At 44.5% G+C, this 20000-nt stretch overlaps 1 protein-coding gene and 1 long non-coding RNA gene across 5 annotated transcripts in view; one reads left to right on the forward strand and one right to left on the reverse strand.

Annotated features, from left to right (window-relative positions):
• The window catches only part of LOC109874591 (uncharacterized), a 41228-nt gene that overhangs the window by 19980 nt on the left and 1248 nt on the right, over positions 1-20000 (forward strand). For both annotated transcript variants that reach the window (XR_002252726.2, XR_002252725.2), the window contains exon 3: positions 18768-19116. This is a non-coding gene — a long non-coding RNA (uncharacterized LOC109874591). The remainder of the gene's footprint in view (positions 1-18767; positions 19117-20000) is intronic.
• Positions 7562-20000, reverse strand: part of LOC109874589 (caytaxin) — a 32644-nt gene continuing 20205 nt past the window's right edge. The window contains exons 7-12 of one of the 3 annotated variants that reach the window (XM_031810072.1): positions 19355-19486; positions 19067-19153; positions 18499-18597; positions 17892-17927; positions 16598-16646; positions 7562-10289 (exon numbers count right to left, since the gene is read on the reverse strand). In XM_031810072.1, the coding sequence (XP_031665932.1) occupies positions 16640-16646; positions 17892-17927; positions 18499-18597; positions 19067-19153; positions 19355-19486 (361 nt within the window). In that variant the 3' untranslated portion in view covers positions 7562-10289; positions 16598-16639. Of the gene's footprint in view, positions 10290-16595; positions 16647-17891; positions 17928-18498; positions 18598-19066; positions 19154-19354; positions 19487-20000 lie in introns of those variants that run through there. The other 2 variants (XM_031810071.1, XM_031810073.1) reach the window with 2 other exon arrangements.

The following is a 20000-nucleotide window of genomic DNA, read 5'->3' on the forward strand; positions in this document are numbered from 1 at the left end:
TTGATGTTTATGGTTAGGTACACATTGGTGCAACGACAATGCTTTTTTCGCGAATGCGCTTGTTAAATCATCACCCGTTTGGCGAAGTAGGCTGTGATTCAATGATAAATTAACAGGCACCGCATCGATTATATGCAACGCAGGACAAGCTAGATAAACTAGCATTATCATCAACCATGTGTAGTTAACTAGTGATTATGTTAAGATAGATTGTTTTTTATAAGATAAGTTTAATGCTACCAACTTACCTTGGCTCCTTGCTGCACTGGCGTAACAGGTAGTCAGCGCAGTCTCCTCGTGGACACATAATCGGCCATTCCGATGAATCGGTCGACCTCTAGTAACAACTCATCCGCCATGCTGATCCTCAACACAAGGGCCCATCAGGGGTGTGTGCTCAGCCCCCTCCTGGACTCCCTGTTTACTCATGACTGCACAGCCAGGCACGACTCAAACACCATCATTAAGTTTACCGATGACACCACAGAGAGGTTGAAGTTCCTTGGTGTCCACATCACCAACAAACTAACATGGTCCAAGCACACCAAGACAGTCGTGAAGAGGGCACGACAAAACCTATTCCCCCTCAGGAGACTGAAAATATTTGGCATAGGTCCTCAGATCCTCAAAATGTTATACAGCTGCACCATCGAGAGCATCCTGACGGGTTGCATCACTGCCTGGTATGGCAACTGCTCTGCCTCTGACCGCAAGGCACTACAGAGGGTAGTGCGAATGGCCCAGTACATAACTGTGGCCAAGCTTCCTGCCATCCAGGACCTCTATACCAGGCAGTGTCAGAGGAAGGCCCTAAAAATTGTTAAAGACTCCAGCCACCCTAGTCATAGACTGTTCTCTCTGCTACCGCACAGCAAGTGGTGCCTGAGCGCCAAGTCTAGGTCCAAGAGGCTTCTAAACAGCTTCTACCCCCAAGCCATAAGACTCCTGAACACCTAATCAAATAGCTACCCAGACTATTTGCAATGCCCCCCCCCCCTTTTACACCGCTGCTTCTCTCTGTTGTTATCATCTATGCATAGTCACTTTAATAACTCTACCTACAAGTACATATTACCTCAACTAACCAGTGACCCCGCACATTGACTCTGTACCGGTACCCCCCTGTATATAGTCTAACTATTGTTATTTTACTGCTGCTCTGTAATTACTTGTTACTTTTATTTCTTATTCTTATCCGTATTTTTTTTAAACTGGGTTGTTGGTTTGGGGCTTGTAGCATGTGACTAATACAATTTGATTTGATTTAAGGATGTGATAACATGGAGGTCTCATGTTTAAGGGTGTGATAACATGGAGGTCTGATGTTTAACCTTTCTGGTTTAGGGGGCAGCATTTTCACTTTTGGATGAATAGCGTGCCCAGAGTGGACTGCCTCCTACTCTGTCCCAGATGCTAATATATGCATATTATTATTAGTATTGGATAGAAAACACTCTTAAGTTTCTAAAACTGTTTGAATGATGTCTGTGAGTATAACAGAACTCATATGGCAGGCGAAAACCTGAGAAAAATCCAACCAGGAAGTGGGACATCTGAGGTTTGTAGTTTTTCAAAGCTTGGCCAACCGAATACACATTGAGATATGGATAAAGTTGCACTTCCTACGGCTTCCACAAGATGTCAACCGCCTTTAAAAACTTGAATAAGGATTCTACTATAAAGGAGGGGCTCATGAGACCTCTTTGAGTCAGTGGCCTGGCATAGTGCCTTGGTCTCATGACGCGCGTTCCCGACAGAGTTATCTCTCGTTCCAGTGCTTTTCTGAAGACAAAGGAATTCTCCGGTTGGAATGTTATTGATGTTTTATGTTATAAACATCCTAAAAATTGATTCCATACATCGTTTGACATGTTTCTAAAGGACTGTAATGGAACTTTTCAAGTTTTTGTCTGCGCCTCATGAAGATGGATTACTGGGCTGAACATGCTAACAACAAGTGGCTATTTGGACATAAATGATGGAACTTTATGGAACAAATCAGTCATTTATTGTGGAACTGGGATTCCTGGGAGTGCCTTCTGATGAAGATAAGGCGCCAATGTAAACTGAGATTTTTGGATATAAATATGCACATTATCGAACAAAACATACATGTATTGTGTAACATGATGTCCTATGAGTGTCATCTGATGAAGATCATCAAAGGTTAGTGATACATTTGATCTATATTTCTCATTTTTGTGACTCCTATCTTTGGCTGGAAAAATGGCTGTGTTTTGTGTTTTTTCGACTTGGCTATGACCTAACATAATCATATGTTGTGCTTTAGCTGTAAAGCAATTTTGAAATCGGACACGATGGGTAGATTAACAATATGTTTGTCTTTCATTTGCTGTATTGGACTTGTTAATGTGTGAAAGTTACATATTTCGGAAAAATATTTTTGAATTTCGCGCACTGCCTTTTTAGCGGAATGTTGTCGAGGGGTTCCAAAGGTTAAGGGTGTGATAACATGGAGGTCTCATGTTTAAGGGTGTGATAACATGGAGATCTGATGTTTAAGGGTGTGATAACACGGAGGTCTCATGTTTAAGGGTGTGATAGCAGGGAGGAGAGGACAGAACAGGACATAGGCTGACAGGAAAGGACAGGACTGGATAGGGGGACAGCAGAGGACAGAACAGGGGGACAGGAGAGGACAGAACAGGACAGAACAAGTGAGGACAATATTTTCACCTGTATCTATAAATATTTTTTTTATTGGACATGAATTATGTAAGGACTCACAGAATGACTGATATTTTTATAGGCTTTGCTTTTGTCAAGTGGGCCAGGAGTTGACCCATGCAGAGCCTAATTTAATGCTCAAACCTAACCAGGAACAACTCTTGGCTCTATATAGGCTTGGAGTTAATCTAAAAGGATATATGAAAATGTGGCAGTCTCTTCAGTTTTATTACCGGGAAATGGCTTTGATACCATTGTGCTTACAGCCTCATCAGCAACAGCAGGCTTATGTGTGGGTGTGGGTGTGTGCGCGTGTGTGTGTGTGTATAAGAGATAATGTACTCATAAATTGTCATATCTGCTCCTGCTACTCCCTCTGGTGTTCATCCGGTGTCTTCTTGACCTGCAGTTACTCCCCCTGTACTCTCTCTCTCCCTCTCCCTCTCTGTGTGATTGTGTGGTTGGAGAAAGGTGTGCTGGAGTCAGAGCAGATACCTACCAGCTGCAACTCGTTCCATAATCAAGACCTCAACAAATACTCAGTCCTGCCACTTCCATTCTGCCAGATCGTAATCTATGCTCATTACCGCTCTGTCTCTGGCTCCTGTCTCCTGTTCCACATCTCACCACCCAACTACATTGCTCTGGATTTTACTCACCACCACTACCACTTCACCTCTGGATGCCAACACTCTCAATGGAAAACTACTCTTCCGTGTTTTGGAGAGAACTGTTCCTGTTATCCTGCGTCTCTCTGGAAATCACCAGGAAAGATCCGTTTCCACATCATCGACTGTTCTCACTCACCTCTGGTTCCGGGTCATCCATGGTTAAAGCTACACAACCCACAGATTGACCGGTCCACCGGAAGGGTAACTACTTGGAGTACATTTGAGTCATTCTAATTGTCTACATTCTGCCCTTCCTCCTGCCTTGTACCCCAGTCCATTCCAGAACCCCCAGACCTGTCTTCCGTTCCTCCAGAATATCACGGTCTAGCTCCTGTATTCAGTAAGCACCACACTCCATATCTGCCGCCCCATCGGCCGTACGACGGTGCTATCGAGCTTCAGCCTGGAGCTCCTCTCCCTAGTAGCAGGTTGTATAACCTCTCTCTCCCGAGCAAGTGGTTATGGAAGAATACATACAGGATTCGGACATGTCAGGCTTTCTTCCTCTCCGGTGGGAGCTGGGTTTTTCTTTGTCAAGAAGAAGGATGGGTCACTGAGGCCATGCATAGACATCTGTGGATTGAATAGGATCACTGTCAGGAACAAGTATCCTTTGCCACTTATCAGTGCTACTTTGACCCCCCTCCATGGTTCCACAGTGTTTACTGAACTTGAACTCCGGAATGCCTACAACCTTGTCCGCATCAGAAGGGGACGAGTTGAAAACGGCGTTCAACACACCACTTGGACATTTCGAGTATTTGGTTATGCCTTTTGGTCTCACTGAAGCCCCTGCTGTTTTTAAAGAGCCTGGTTAATGATGTCCTGAGGGGTGTCATTGTGCGTTTTGTTTTTGTCTATGTGGATGACATTCTTATTTTTTCGAAGGACCTTGAGGCTCACTAGCAACACGTCCACCAAGTTCTCCAAAGTCTATTGGAGAATAAGGTGTTTGTTAAGGCTGAGAAATGTGAGTTTCATGTTTCCTCTGTGACCTTATTGGATTACATTATTGCTCAAGGACAGCGATGAATGGACCCTGCCAAGGTTAGGGCAGTCACAGAGTGGCATGTGCCCACGAATCTGAAGCAGTTACAGTGTTTCCTGGGGTTTGCCCATTTTTATAGACGATTCATCCGTGACTACAGTCGTTTGGCAGCGCCTCTCACCAATCACCACTCACCTCCACTCCATTCCACTGGTCCCCTGAGGCAGAAGCAGTGTTCTGGGAACTCAAGCATCGCTTCACTTCTGCTCCTATCCTTTCCCAGCCAGGCCCAGAACTCCAGTTTGTCCTCGAGGTGGACGCTTCCGACAACAGGGTAGGTGAAGTCCTGTCTCAACATTCTCCCTCGGATCAGAAGCTCCATCCTTGTCCCTTGTCCCGAAAGAAGAAATGTTGACATAGGTAACCGGGAACTCCTGGCTGTTAAGCTGGCTCTTGAGGAGTGGTGTCCCTGGTTAGAGGGTTCGGTCCTTCCCTTCATTGTGTGGACGGATCACAAAAATGATTGTGACCACCAAACATCTGAACTCTCGTCAGGCCAGGTGGGCATTGTTTTTGGAAGATTCAACTTCACACTCACTTATCACCCCGGATCTAAGAATACCAAGCCTTACGCCCTTTCCCGTCAGTTGACCGCAGACAACACAAGTTCCGGGCTAGAAACCATTATGCCATCCTCCTGTATCGTTGCTGCTGTCTCCTGGGAGATTGAGTCCCGTGTTCGTCAGGTTCAGCTGAACCAGCCTGATCCTAGAAACAGTCCTTGTAAGGCTCTGTTTGTGCCAGATTCAGTTTGTTCTGATGATCTTCAATGGGTCCATTCTACACACCTCACCTGTCACCCTGGCATGAACCGGACTGTCGCCTTCCTGCGTCAGTGATTTTTTTTTTTTTTGTGGCCGACCATGGAGAAAGACGCTCGGGAATTCATCTCAGCCTGCTCTGTCTGGGCTTGGAACAAAACCTCCACCAAAGCTACATCTGGTCTGCTTCGTCCTCTTCCCATACATAGTCGGCCCTGGTCACACATAGCTTTGGACTTCGTCACTGGGCTTCCCCCATTGAATGGTAACTCAGTCATCCTCACTATTATTGACTGATTTTCCAAAGAGGCTCACTTCATTCCCCTCCAATCTGCCGTCCTCCCGGGAGACTGCGGACCTGCTGGTATCCCATGTTTTGCGGCTGCATGGCATCCCTAGTAACATTGTTTCTGACAGAGGACCCCAGTTTACATCCCAGGTATGGACAGCCTTCTGCACAGCTCTGGGTATTAATGTCAGCCGTTCGTTCACCCCCAGACCAATGACCAGACCAAGTGGGCCAACCAGGAGTTGGAACTTCCATTCTGCCAGATCGTAATCTCTGCTCATTACCGCTCTGTCTCTGGCTCCTGTCTCCTGTTCCACATCTCACCACCCAACTACATTGCTCTGGATTTTACACACCACCACTATCTTTGATTCCCCTCAGGACCTGTTTACCCTGTTCTACTCAGCTAACTCCAACCTCAGTCTCCACATCTGTTTTTTCTGCAACTCATCCGAGCTTCCCCGGATCTGCACTCCATATCTCGTATTTTGTTTCATTCATCCTTGTTTCCTCATCTGAGTCTGCTCTTGGGTTCCCCTGTGTCGCTCCGCCTAACAATAAATAACAGCATTAAAAGCTCTCTGTTTTTAGCTGACAGTCAATTAAACTACTAATTAAAAACATTCCACTCACGATAACAATCACACTTTAATAGGTCAAATAATATGGAGAGGCTGTTCGATAGCAAGAACTGGAGTATCTTCATTGGATTTTTCCAACAAAATTGTATTACAAACAATGAACAGCACACACTAATATACAGTGCCTTGCGAAAGTATTCGGCCCCCTTGAACTTTGCGACCTTTTGCCACATTTCAGGCTTCAAACATAAATATATAAAACTGTATTTTTTTGTGAAGAATCAACAATAAGTGGGACACAATCATGAAGTGGAACGACATTTATTGGATATTTCAAACTTTTTTAACAAATCAAAAACTGAAAAATTGGGCGTGCAAAATTGTTCAGCCCCTTTACTTTCAGTGCAGCAAACTCTCTCCAGAAGTTCAGTGAGGATCTCTGAATGATCCAATGTTGACCTAAATGACTAATGATGATAAATACAATCCACCTGTGTGTAATCAAGTCTCCGTATAAATGAACCTGCACTGTGATAGTCTCAGAGGTCCGTTAAAAGCGCAGAGAGCATCATGAAGAACAAGGAACACACCAGGCAGGTCCGATATACTGTTGTGAAGAAGTTTAAAGCCGGATTTGGATACAAAAAGATTTCCCAAGCTTTAAACATCCCAAGGAGCACTGTGCAAGCGATAATATTAAAATGGAAGGAGTATCAGACCACTGCAAATCTACCAAGACCTGGCCGTCCCTCTAAACGTTCAGCTCATACAAGGAGAAGACTGATCAGAGATGCAGCCAAGAGGCCCATGATCACTCTGGATGAACTGCAGAGATCTACAGCTGAGGTGGGAGACTCTGTCCATAGGACAACAATCAGTCGTATATTGCACAAATCTGGCCTTTATGGAAGAGTGGCAAGAAGAAAGCCATTTCTTAAAGATATCCATAAAAAGTGTCGTTTAAAGTTTGCCACAAGCCACCTGGGAGACACACCAAACATGTGGAAGAAGGTGCTGATGGAGTCTGCAAAAGACCTGAGATTGGGACGGAGATTTGTCTTCCAACAAGACAATGATCCAAAACATAAAGCAAAATCTACAATGGAATGGTTTAAAAATAAACATATCCAGGTGTTAGAATGGCCAAGTCAAAGTCCAGACCTGAATCCAATCGAGAATCTGTGGAAAGAACTGAAAACTGCTGTTCACAAATGCTCTCCATCCAACCTCACTGAGCTCGAGCTGTTTTGCAAGGAGGAATGGGAAAAAATGTCAGTCTCTCGATGTGCAAAACTGATAGAGACATACCCCAAGCGACTTACAGCTGTAATCGCTGCAAAAGGTGGCGCTACAAAGTATTAACTTAAGGGGGCTGAATAATTTTGCACGCCCAATTTTTCAGTTTTTGATTTGTTAAAAAAGTTTGAAATATCCAATAAATGTCGTTCCACTTCATGATTGTGTCCCACTTGTTGTTGATTCTTCACAAAAAAATACAGTTTTATATCTTTATGTTTGAAGCCTGAAATATGGCAAAAGGTCGCAAAGTTCAAGGGGGCCGAATACTTTCGCAAGGCACTGTATATATATAAGTTCACATAATTTAAACAGTTAATTAGGTTATTTAAATGCATTGCATCATAGGTGTAACAATAGATCAATGTAAAGTAAGATCTCTACATGGAAATAGAGGAATTGAGACAGATCATCAATAAACCAGGAAACTAAGATCATCAGTAATGTTTTGATCTGTCCTGTGTACCAGTCTGTACTATCATTCCATTCCTTGCCACTCCAAACATGGCATGGTAAGAAGTGGCGAGGCGTGAAATGATAACAGAAACAGACTGGTACCCAGGATAGTTTTTTACCGAGGCAATTTTTTTTTTTTAATATCCCAGATGACGAGGAAGACATTTTTAACCAGCATGCCATCTGTCTAGTAACCTTCAGAAAACACAACAACACACAAAGGAGCAATAGAGAAAACTTAAACATATTTCATTCGTTACAGTAGTAACAACCTCTGAATTAATTTGGTCAGTTCAGAAGAGGAACTGCTTATATTGCACATTATGTAAAAACAATAGCATTTATACATTGAAGAAAAAAGAGATAACCAAAACACGTATATCAAACATTATTGCTTGTTGCACACATATACCTTCATACTTGTATTACAGCAATGTTAATACATTACATTATTACAATGTTATTACAACTATGTACATCTGGCTTGTACCAACCAAAGGCTGTTCTTGTCCCTTCGAAGGAAATAAACACATTTAACAGAGTTCATCCAGCCATCTTGCATTAGCCCAATGCATGTTCATCATGCAGCAGGCTAGATCACAGCTGATTTATTCATGCAAGGAGAAATGGTAAGTGGAAGCGAGGCTATCTGCCGGGGTAGGTTTATTACATGGGACAGAGGTCAGGCTATGTGCCAGGGTAGGTTTATTCCATGGGACAGAGGTCAGGCTATCTGCCGGGGTAGGTTTATTCCATGGGACAGAGGTCAGGCTATGTGCCAGGGTATGTTTATTCCATGGGACAGAGGTCAGGCTATGTGCCAGGGTAGGTTTATTCCATGGGACAGAGGTCAGGCTATGTGCCAGGGTAGGTTTATTCCATGGGACAGAGGTCAGGCTATGTGCCAGGGTAGGTTTATTCCATGGGACAGAGGTCAGGCTATGTGCCAGGGTAGGTTTATTCCATGGGACAGAGGTCAGGCTATCTGCCAGGGTAGGTTTATTCCATGGGACAGAGGTCAGGCTATGTGCCAGGGTAGGTTTATTCCATGGGACAGAGGTCAGGCTATCTGCCAGGGTAGGTTTATTCCATGGGACAGAGGTCAGGCTATGTGCCAGGGTAGGTTTATTCCATGGGACAGAGGTCAGGCTATGTGCCAGGGTAGGTTTATTCCATGGGACAGAGGTCAGGCTATGTGCCAGGGTAGGTTTATTCCATGGGACAGAGGTCAGGCTATGTGCCAGGGTAGGTTTATTCTATGGGACAGAGGTCAGGCTATGTGCCAGGGTAGGTTTATCCCATGGGACAGAGGTCAGGGTAGGTTTATTCCATTGGACAGAGGTCAGGCTATGTGCCAGGGTAGGTTTATTCCATGGGACAGAGGTCAGGCTATGTGCCAGGGTAGGTTTATTCCATGGGACAGAGGTCAGGATATGTGCCAGGGTAGGTTTATTCCAATCAGAAAGAGGTCTGGCTATGTGCCAGGGTAGGTTTATTCCATGGGACAGAGGTCAGGCTATGTGCCAGGGTAGGTTTATTCCATGGGACAGAGGTCAGGCTATCTGCCAGGGTAGGTTTATTCCATGGGACAGAGGTCAGGCTATGTGCCAGGGTAGGTTTATTCCATGGGACAGAGGTCAGGCTATGTGCCAGGGTAGGTTTATTCCATGGGACAGAGGTCAGGCTATGTGCCAGGGTAGGTTTATTCTATGGGACAGAGGTCAGGCTATGTGCCAGGGTAGGTTTATCCCATGGGACAGAGGTCAGGGTAGGTTTATTCCATTGGACAGAGGTCAGGCTATGTGCCAGGGTAGGTTTATTCCATGGGACAGAGGTCAGGCTATGTGCCAGGGTAGGTTTATTCCATGGGACAGAGGTCAGGCTATGTGCCAGGGTAGGTTTATTCCAATCAGAAAGAGGTCTGGCTATGTGCCAGGGTAGGTTTATTCTATGGGACAGAGGTCAGGCTATGTGCCAGGGTAGGTTTATTCCAATCGGAAAGAGTTCAGGCTATGTGCCAGGGTAGGTTTATTCCATGGGACAGAGGTCAGGCTATGTGCCAGGGTAGGTTTATTCCAATCAGAAAGAGGTCTGGCTATGTGCCAGGGTAGGTTTATTCTATGGGACAGAGGTCAGGCTATGTGCCAGGGTAGGTTTATTCCAATCGGAAAGAGGTCAGGCTATGTGCCAGGGTAGGTTTATTCCAATCGGAAAGAGGTCAGGGTATGTGCCAGGGTAGGTTTATTCCAATCGGAAAGAGGTCAGGCTATCTGCCAGGGTAGGTTTATTCCATGGGACAGACAGACCAGGGTATCTGCTGTGTGGAAAGTAAGACAAGGTAGGATGATGTTGATGTAATGTCAGGAGCCCTCTTCACCCACACACCAGTCCTCATCATTTTTCCATCAGTCCTTTATCTTCAGCCAAGAAGTCTTTTACCCTATATTGATAGACATTATCCTCATGAATCCTCAGCAGGGTTGTGGATTCTTGTTTTACCTGGAATGGGTTTAGATAGAGACACATTTAAATCATCATCATTATCACCGCCATCATTACCATCATCATCATCACCATCCTCATTGTTGTCGTCATCACCATCATCGTCATCATCAATATCATCATCACTACCACCACAACCACCCTCACCACCACCATCATCATCATCACCAACATCATCATCACTACCACCACAACCACCATCACCACCACCATCATCATCATCACCAACATCATATCACCATCACTACCACCACCAACAACAACTTCATATAAAGAACAATAGCTGAGCCCAGTAGCTGAATTCTCATCATTGATATCATCATCACTACCACCACAACCACCACCACCACCAACATCATCATCACTATCACTACCACCACCAACAACAACTTCATATAAAGAACAATAGCTGAGCCCAGTAGCTGAATTCTCATCACCAACATCATCATCACTACCACCACAACCACCACCACCACCAACATCATCATCACCATCACTACCACCACAACCACCATCACCACCACCACCAACAACAACTTCATATAAAGAACAATAGCTGAGCCCAGTAGCTGAATTCTCATCATTGATATCATTCCACTGAGGAACACCTTGAGTTACACCGCCTCAGTTTAATTATTTATATTGTCCTCTACTTCCTCTACTTCCTGTACAGAACAGATCGTGTTCCTTCCTCTATTCCAGCCCAGATCCCTGGTGTATGTCCCTGCCTAAATGGCAGCTTCCATTAACCTTACTCCTACAGTACAGTGTAACATCAAAGAACACTGCCGCTTGCGGGCAGAGCTTTGGTCTCTAGTGTAACTGGGGCGTTCTTGAAAGTTAACCACCTTCATGGGCAGGGGAATCATGCATACATTATTTTAGAGGGGCACTAAGTACGTGAGGTTGGCCCCCCTCTGGAATTTAGAGAATCTTGCATTTTAAAACAATCTGAAACCAATTTTTCCTGCAATCTAGAGCCATAATCATTATGCCTAATTATATGTAAAAAATATATATATATATGTATACTACTGTTAAGGGAATTTTGATCAATGATGACTAATTATGTATACATTTCAATCAGGACTGACTAGTCCAAATGCTATTATATACTGTACATATATGAATTCTCTCTTGCTCCCATTCCCAATTGTATATAATATAGTCAGGAGTTTAGTAACAATGACGGTCTGTTCCTTTGTACAAATGAATGAACTATCTCCAGATGGCAGGGACGGACTATCTCCAGACTGTCTAGAATGCTGATTTACAACAATGACTGACCTTGGCTTCAGGCGAGGAGGGAAGGCTCGAGAACTATAGGGCCTCTCTACTAGTGTCATGAAGAGATAGAACATTTCGAAAACGCTGACGTCATTTTCAGTTTATAACCTGTGGAAAAATGTGTATGTACCAGTACTCTCTTGAATTAAACGCTGTTACCTGACTTTTAAGACCGGGGCTCTGTCCATTCTTATAAAAATATAGGGTCTTACAAGCCCTTCGAATGCATTGACAGAGTGATGAATTCTGATTGGGAAATAATACAGAGGAATTTAGAATTCCTTCAACAACTACCGTTCAAAAGTTTGGGGTCACTAACGAAATGTCCTTGTTTTTGAAAGAAAAGCACATTTCTTGTCCTTTAAAATAACATCAAATTGATCAGAAATACAGGGTAGACATTGTTAATGTTGTAAATGACTATTGTAGCTGGAAATGGCTGATTTTTAATGGAATATCTACATAGGTGAACAGAGGCCCATTATCAGCAACCATCACTCCTGTGTTCCAATGGCACGTTGTGTTAGCTATTCCAAGTTTATAATTTTAAAAGGTTAATTGATCATTTGAAAACCCTTTTGCAATTATGTTAGCACAGCTGAAAACTGTTGTTCTGATTAAAGAACCAATACAACTGGCCTTCTTTAGACTTGTTGAGTATCTGGAGCATCAGCATTTGTGGGTTCGATTACAGGCTCAAAATGGCCAGAAACAAAGAATCTTCTTCTGAAACTCGTCAGTCTATTCTTGTTCTGAGAAATGAAGGCTATTCCATGTGAGAAATTGCCAAGAAACTGAAGATCTCGTAAAATGTTGTGTACTGCTCCCTTCACAGAACAGCACAATCTGTCTCTAACCAGAATCAAAAGAGGAGTGGGAGGCCCTGGTGCACAACTGAACAAGAGGACAAGTACATTAGAGTGTCTAGTTTGAGAAACAGACACCTCACAAGTCCTCAACTGGCAGCTTCATTAAATAGTACCCGCAAAACACCAGTCTCAACGCCAACAGTGAAGAGGCGACTCCACAATGCTGACTTTCTAGGCATTCCTCTGTCCAGTGTTCCTCTGTCCGGTGTTCCTCTGTCCAGTGTCTGTGTTCTTTTGTCCTTCTTAATCTTTCATTTTTATTGGCCAGTCTGAGATATGGCATTTTCTTTGCAACTCTGCCTAGAAGGCCAGCATCCCGGAGTCGCATCTTCACTGTTGACGTTTAGACTGGTGTTTTGCGGGTACTATTTAATGAAGCTGCCAGTTGAGAACTTGTGAGGCATCCGTTTCTCAAACTAGACACTCTAATGCACCGGGGCCTCCCACTCCTCTTTCGATGTGTCAAAGTCTTTTATTGACAAATACATGAAGTTGATGCAAAGAGTCAATATTTGCAATGTTGAACCTTCTTTTTCAAGACCTCTGCAATTCACCTTGGCATGCTATCAATTAACTTCTGGGCCACATCCTGACTGATGGCAGTCCATTCTTGCATAATCAATACTTGGAGTTTGTCAGAATTTGTGGGTTTTTGTTTGTTCACCCGCCTCTTGAGGATTGACCACAAGTTCTCAATGGGATTAAGGTCTGGGGAGTTTCCTGGCCATGGACCCAAAATATCGATCTTTTGTTCCCCGAGCCACTTAGTTATCACTTTTGTCTTATGGCAAGGTGCTCCATCATGCTGGGAAAGGCATTGTTCGTCACCAAACTGTTCCTGGATGGTTGGGATAAGTTGCTCTTGGAGGATGTGTTGGTACCATTCTTTATTCATGGCTGTTTTCTTAGGTAAAATTGTGAGTGAGTCCACTCCCTTGGCTGAGAAGCAACCCCACACATGAATGGTCTCAGGATGCTTTACTGTTGGCATGACACACGACTGATGGTAGCGCTCACCTTGTCTTCTCCGGACAAGCTTTTTTCCGGATGCCCCAAACAATCGGAAAGGGGATTCGTCAGAGAAAATTACTTTACCCCAGTCTCAGCAGTCCAATCCCTGTACCTTTAGCAGAATATCAGTCTGTCCCTGATGTTTTTCCTGAAGAGAAGTGGCTTCTTTGCTGCCCTTCTTGACACCAGGCCATCCTCCAAACGTCTTCGTCTCACTGTGCATGCAGATGCACTCACACCTGCCTGCTGCCATTCCTGAGCAAGCTCTGTACTGGTGGTGCCCCGATCCCTCAGCTGAATCAAATTTAGGAGACGGTCTTGGCACTTGCTGGACTTTCTTGGGTGCCATGAAGCCTTCTGCAGAAATGCAGTGGAAATGTTTTGGGGGAATTCAGTTCATTTGCATGGCAAAGAGGGACTTTGCAATTACTTGCAATTCATCTGATCACTCTCCATAACATTCTGGAGTATATGCAAATTGCCATCATACAAACTGAGGCAGCAGACTTTGTGAAAATAAATATTAATTCTCAAAACTTTTGGCCACAACTGTACAACTCAACACCCCACAGTGAGTATACAGTACAGCCCACAGTCTACTATATAAATATACCTCAACACCCCACAGTGAGTATACAGTACAGCCCACAGTCTACTATATAAATACAACTCAACACCCCACAGTGAGTATACAGTACAGCCCACAGTCTACTATATAAATACAACTCAATACCACACAGTGAGTATACAGTACAGCCCACAGTCTACTATATAAATACAACTCAATACCACACAGTGAGTATACAGTACAGCCCACAGTCTACTATATAAATACAACTCAACACCCCACAGTGAGTATACAGTACAGCCCACAGTCTACTATATAAATACAACTCAACATGCTGCAGTGGCTAATTCCTCATTAATATCATTCCACTGAGGTAAGCTACTCCTTGTGTTATATTTCAGTTTATTTATTGATCCTCTCCCCCCTATACACAAGCGACAGTGTCCCTCCCTCTCCGTCCCCCTGCCATCCCAGGGATATCAACCAAGGCCCTTGGTGTATCAGCCTAACTCAATGGCAGCTGTGGTAAGGGTTATGGCTTGTGATATATAGACCACTAGGACACATAGCACAGTCTGTGACAGACAGATACACTGGTGGTGTAATGCTGCTGGGGTTTTGGGGAGGTGGGGAGCTGAGACATTGAGGTGGTGGGGTGAGCGCAGTGGTTTGCTGATGAGGAAGATAGGGCATTGTAAAATAAACACCTGCCGGGGTGCTTGAACACTGGGGTGGTGAACACTAGGGTGGTGTGACACCAGGGTGATGAGACACTAGGGTGTTGAGACATTAGGGTGATGAGACACTAGGGTGATGAGACAATAGGGTGATGAGGCACTAGGGTGGTGAGACACTATGATTGTGATACACTAGGGTGGTGAAACATTAGGGTGGTAAAACACTAGGGTGATGAGACACTAGGGTGATGAGACACTAGGGTGGTGAGACACTAGGATTGTGAAACACTAGGGTGGTGAAACACTAGGGTGATGAGACACTAGGATAATGAGACACTAGGGTGGTGAGACACTAGGGTGGTGAGACACTAGGATTGTGAAACACTAGGGTGGTGAAACACTAGGGTGATGAGACACTAGGATAATGAGACACTAGGGTGGTGAGACACTAGGGTGGTGAAACACTAGGGTGGTGAAACACTAGGGTGAACAGACACTAGGGTAATGAGACACTAGGGTGGTGAAACACTAGGGTGGTGAAACACTAGGGTGATGAGACACTAGGGTGGTGAGACACTAGGTTGGTAAAACACTAGGGTGTTGAGACACTAGGGTGGTGAAACACTAGGGTGGTTAAAACACTAAGGTGTTGAGACACTGGGGTGGTAAAACACTAGGGTGTTGAGACACTAGGGTGGTGAAACACTAGGGTGATGAGACACTAGGGTGAGGAAACACTAGGGTGGTGGAGGGCTAAGATACTAGGGTGAGGAGACACTGGGGGTGGTGAAAAACTGGGTCACTAGGGTGGGGAGACACTGGGGAGGTGAGACACTAGGGTGGTTACACTAGGGTGTTGAGACACTAGGGTGAGGAAACACTAGGGTGGTGTAGGGCTAAGATACTAGGGTGAGGAAACAGAAGGGTTGTTGAGGGCTGTGGCACTAGGGTGATGAGACACTAGGGTGATGAGACTAGGTGGAGGGTACTTTCAGACACAAGGGCAGTGAGACACGAGGGTGGTGGGACACTAGGGTGATGAGACTCTAGGGGGAGGGTACTTCCCTCGTCTCAACCGTGTTGTTTTTCAACCGGGCTGCAACTCTGTTCTAGTTATGTCCTAGTAATGTTTCCTAGTATAAATAGCCCTGAACTTTGGCGGGGATAGAGAGATACAATGTGCTAAGGAGAGGAGCAGATGAGCTTTATGTAACAGACTTTAAATTAATGTGAAGAGAGAGAAGGGGGGGAGGTACCCAGGTACGTAAATTTAAATGGAGAGTCCTAATGTCCTAATGTGAACAGGCTGACACAGTTAAAAACCTAAGAAGAGGTTGTCCTGTAGATACATGTCCTAATGACATCCTCTTAATAGATCACAAAAGTTCTGTGAAATTGACTGACATGAAAACCTTGTGATCAGTTAAAACAGAGTGCAGTTGTTAGAACTGATAGGGAGAGATGTTACCTCAAAGGTTGTGACCTGTGTCCTCTAACATCGACCTCGGTCTGTAAACACTTCTCAGCAGAAGCGTCATACCTACAGCTCCTAGCCTGCTGTCGCCACAATTCAATACGAACTTGTGACGGTGACGAAAAGCAGTGGGTCGCATAGCTCTGGTCCAGGGCGTTATGTGCATTTATGCGGAAATTACTCATTCTGTTTTACCTCAGCAAAGCCTCTTCCTAGCCGACAAAAGCTGGTCAAAATGATCTCACTACGATCAGTTTACAACCTGAACGGATTGTTATCTGATTGAGATGACGTCAGTTCAACCAATTTTGGGTTGACTGTGGAAAAGTCTCAGGCAATGTAAAGAAGGAATCAATTGATTTGTGAAACTCTTTGTACTGTACAGAAGCTGTATTGTCTGCACAGTGAAATAGGCTCACCTTTCCGTGGGGGGTGCAGACTTGGTATGCTCCATCTCCTGCCTATGGACTCCATAAGAGATATGTATTATGGGCCGGACATTATAAAGGATAGGACATATGTACACTACAAAAGTATGTGGACACCCCTTCAAATGAGTGGATTCGGCTATTTCAGCCACACCCGCTGCTCTGACAGGTGTATAAAATTGAGCACACAGCCAAGCAATCTCCATAGACAAACATTGGCAGCAGAAAGACCCGTACTGAAGAGCTCAGTGACTTTCAACGTAGCTTCCCCCCGGTCAACTGTAAGTGCTGTGATTGTGAAGTGGAAAAGTCTAGGAGCAACAACGGCTCAGCAGCGAAGTGGCAGGCAGAAGGGACCACCGAGCACTGAAGCGCGTAGCTCGTCAAAAAAAAAGTATGTCCTCGGTTGCAACACTCACTACCGAGTTCCAAACTGCCTCTGGAAGCAACGTCAGCACAAGAACTGTTCTGTCGGGAGCATCGTGAAATGGGTTTCCATAGCTGAGTAGCCGCAAACAAGCCTAAGATCACCATGCGCAATGCCAAGCATCGGCTGGAGTGGTGTAAAGCTCGCCGCCATTGGACTCTGGAGCATTGGAAACGCGTTCTCTGGAGTGCTGAATCACGCTTCACCATCTGGCAGTATGACGGACAGATCTGGTTTGGCGGATGCCAGCAGAACGCTACCTGCCCCAATGCATAGCACCAACTTTAATGTTTGGTGGAGGAGGACAAACAATATGGGGCTGTTTTTCATGGTTTTGGCCCCTTAGTTCCAGTGAAGGGAAATCTTAATGCTACAGCATACAATGACATTCTATACAATTCTGTGCTTCCAACTTTGTGGCAACAGTTTGGGGAAAGGCCCTTTCCTGTTTCAGCATGACAATGCCCCCTTGCACAAAGCGAGGTCCATACAGAAATGGTTTGTAAAGATCGGTGTGGAAGAACTTGACTGGCCTGCACACAGCCCTGACCCCAACTCTATTGAACACATTTGGGATGAATTGGAACGCCGACTGCGAGTCAGGCCTAATCGTCCAACATCAGTGCACGACCTCAATAATGCTCTTGTGGGTAAATGGAAGCAAGTCCCCGCAGCAATGTTCCAACATCTAGTGGAAAGCCTTCCCAAAAGAGTGGAGGCTGTTATAACAGCAAAGCGAGGACCAAGTCCATATTAGTGCCCATGATTTCAGAATGAGATGTTTGACGAGCAGGTGTCCACATACTTTTTGATCATGTCGTGTATTTACGCTTACCACATAATACATGTCTCTGTTACCTTTCTTTTTGTGCTATCATCTTCTGGTCATCATATCTGGAAATAAATACAACTAGTGTGAGTGTAATGTTGTTGTTGTTGTTGGTTTTACCTCAGAAACAACTAGTTTAGTTTAATTTTATATTCCTGGCAGCTAACCATCTTTGCAACCTGATTATGAGAGGGATCACTGATTTAGACCCTTATATTCAAAGCTCTCTTATGTTGCTTTTACTCAGGCAGCCCAATTCTGATCTTTTGCCCATTTACTGGCGAAAGATACTGATCTGATTAGTGGAAAAATATCAGAATAAGACTGCCTGTGTAAACACAGCCATATAGACCTACATACATGTAGTCATTCTGTACATATACATAACAGGAGGCTGCTGATTGGAGGATCGCTCATAATAACGTCTGCAACGGCGCAACTGGAATTGATGCATTTGATATCATTCCACTGATTCCACTCCAGCCATTACCACGAGCCCGTCCTCCCAAATTAAGGTGCCACCAACTTCCTGTGATATACATAGCACACACTCCATAGCTTAGCTGCGTCCCCTGTAAGGTGGGCAGGCTGAACAAGGTGCCTCATCGGTGACCCCTGGTGGCAATGGGGACTTACTGCAGGACACATTCTGGGATCTGTATGTGGTCCATAGGAATCAGCTGGCTCAACTCATCCAATGTGTGAACATAGCGGATCTTATCCAGGAACTTCACACTGCAGCAGAGAGAGACAGATGGATGGAGAGAGGAAGAGAGATTTTTATAGTCTGAATCACATTCATCTCGGAAGCCTAGAACTAAAATCTTGCATAATTGGGTCAAATGCGATACCAGTTATGTCAAATTAGAACCACTTTAACATTGTTTTCTCTAATGGTTCTTTAGGTTCCTGAGGCTGCTCCTCCTTCTGAGTCCTGAGGCTCCTCCTCCTTCTGAGTCCTGAGGCTGCTCCTCCTTCTGAGTCCTGAGGCTGCTCCTCCTTCTGAGTCCTGAGGCTCCTCCTCCTTCTGAGTCCCAAAACTGCACCTCCCTCCTCCCTGCTCCCATGCCCTCCCTCTGAGTCTCGAGGCTCCTCCTCCTTCTGAGTCCTGAGGCTGCTCCTCCTTCTGAGTCCTGAGGCTGCTCCTCCCGGCTCCCATGCCACCCCCGGGTGCAGTGATGATGATGATGATGAGGGGTCTTACCTGATGAAGGGTCTGGAGATGGCCAGGATTGTACGGATGAACCAGGATGGGTGAGCAATGACCAGCCACTTCAGATTCTTCTTCAACCTGCAGAGGACATTAAAATACCATTTACATGAACTGTATGTTCATACAGCATAGGTTACACATCTATAAGCATATTATAAATCAGGACATTACACATCTATAAGCACATTATGATCATGACATTACACATCTATAAACACACCATAAACACAATTAACCTAACACAACATTTAAAGGTCCATTCCGTAAATTATAATTTACCTCCTGTTGATGGTGTGGTAGCACCTCTTTAGCCAGCTGATACCAGGCATCCTCCTGCGAGGCGTAGCTCCGTTCAGATAGATAATCATGTAGTCCTCAGCCACTAACAACTCCAGGCTACTGATCACATAGCTGACGAGAAAAAAAACACACAACTCATATTAAATACACATTACTGAGGGAAAACTGATAGAATAATTTGCATGTTTAAGATAATGACTAAAGTATTCCACCCTGAAACCATATAATTATTAAATGCGCATTCTTGAGGGAAAACACATACACAACTCATATTAAATACACATTCCTGAGAGAAAACGTACACACAACTCATATTAAATACACATTCCTGAGGGAAAACAGACACACAACTCATATTAAATACACATTACTGAGGGAAAACTGATAGAATAATTTGTATGTTTAAGAAAGTGACTAAAGTATTCCACCCTGAAACCATATAATTGTATGAAATGTGTTATAGTCATAATTCAATAATGTGTGTGACTAGGCCATTGTGTTACTATTTTGCAATATGAGCTGGGTATAGTTAAGGCACTCAAGGCCAACTGAACTGTCGACTTGTGAGAACTCTGAAACCAATAACAGGAAAGAGGCCTCCCCAACAACCTAGGTATTGGAGTAA

This window comes from Oncorhynchus kisutch, linkage group LG30 (assembly GCF_002021735.2).
Source record: "Oncorhynchus kisutch isolate 150728-3 linkage group LG30, Okis_V2, whole genome shotgun sequence".
In the NCBI taxonomy this organism is placed as follows: domain Eukaryota; kingdom Metazoa; phylum Chordata; class Actinopteri; order Salmoniformes; family Salmonidae; genus Oncorhynchus; species Oncorhynchus kisutch.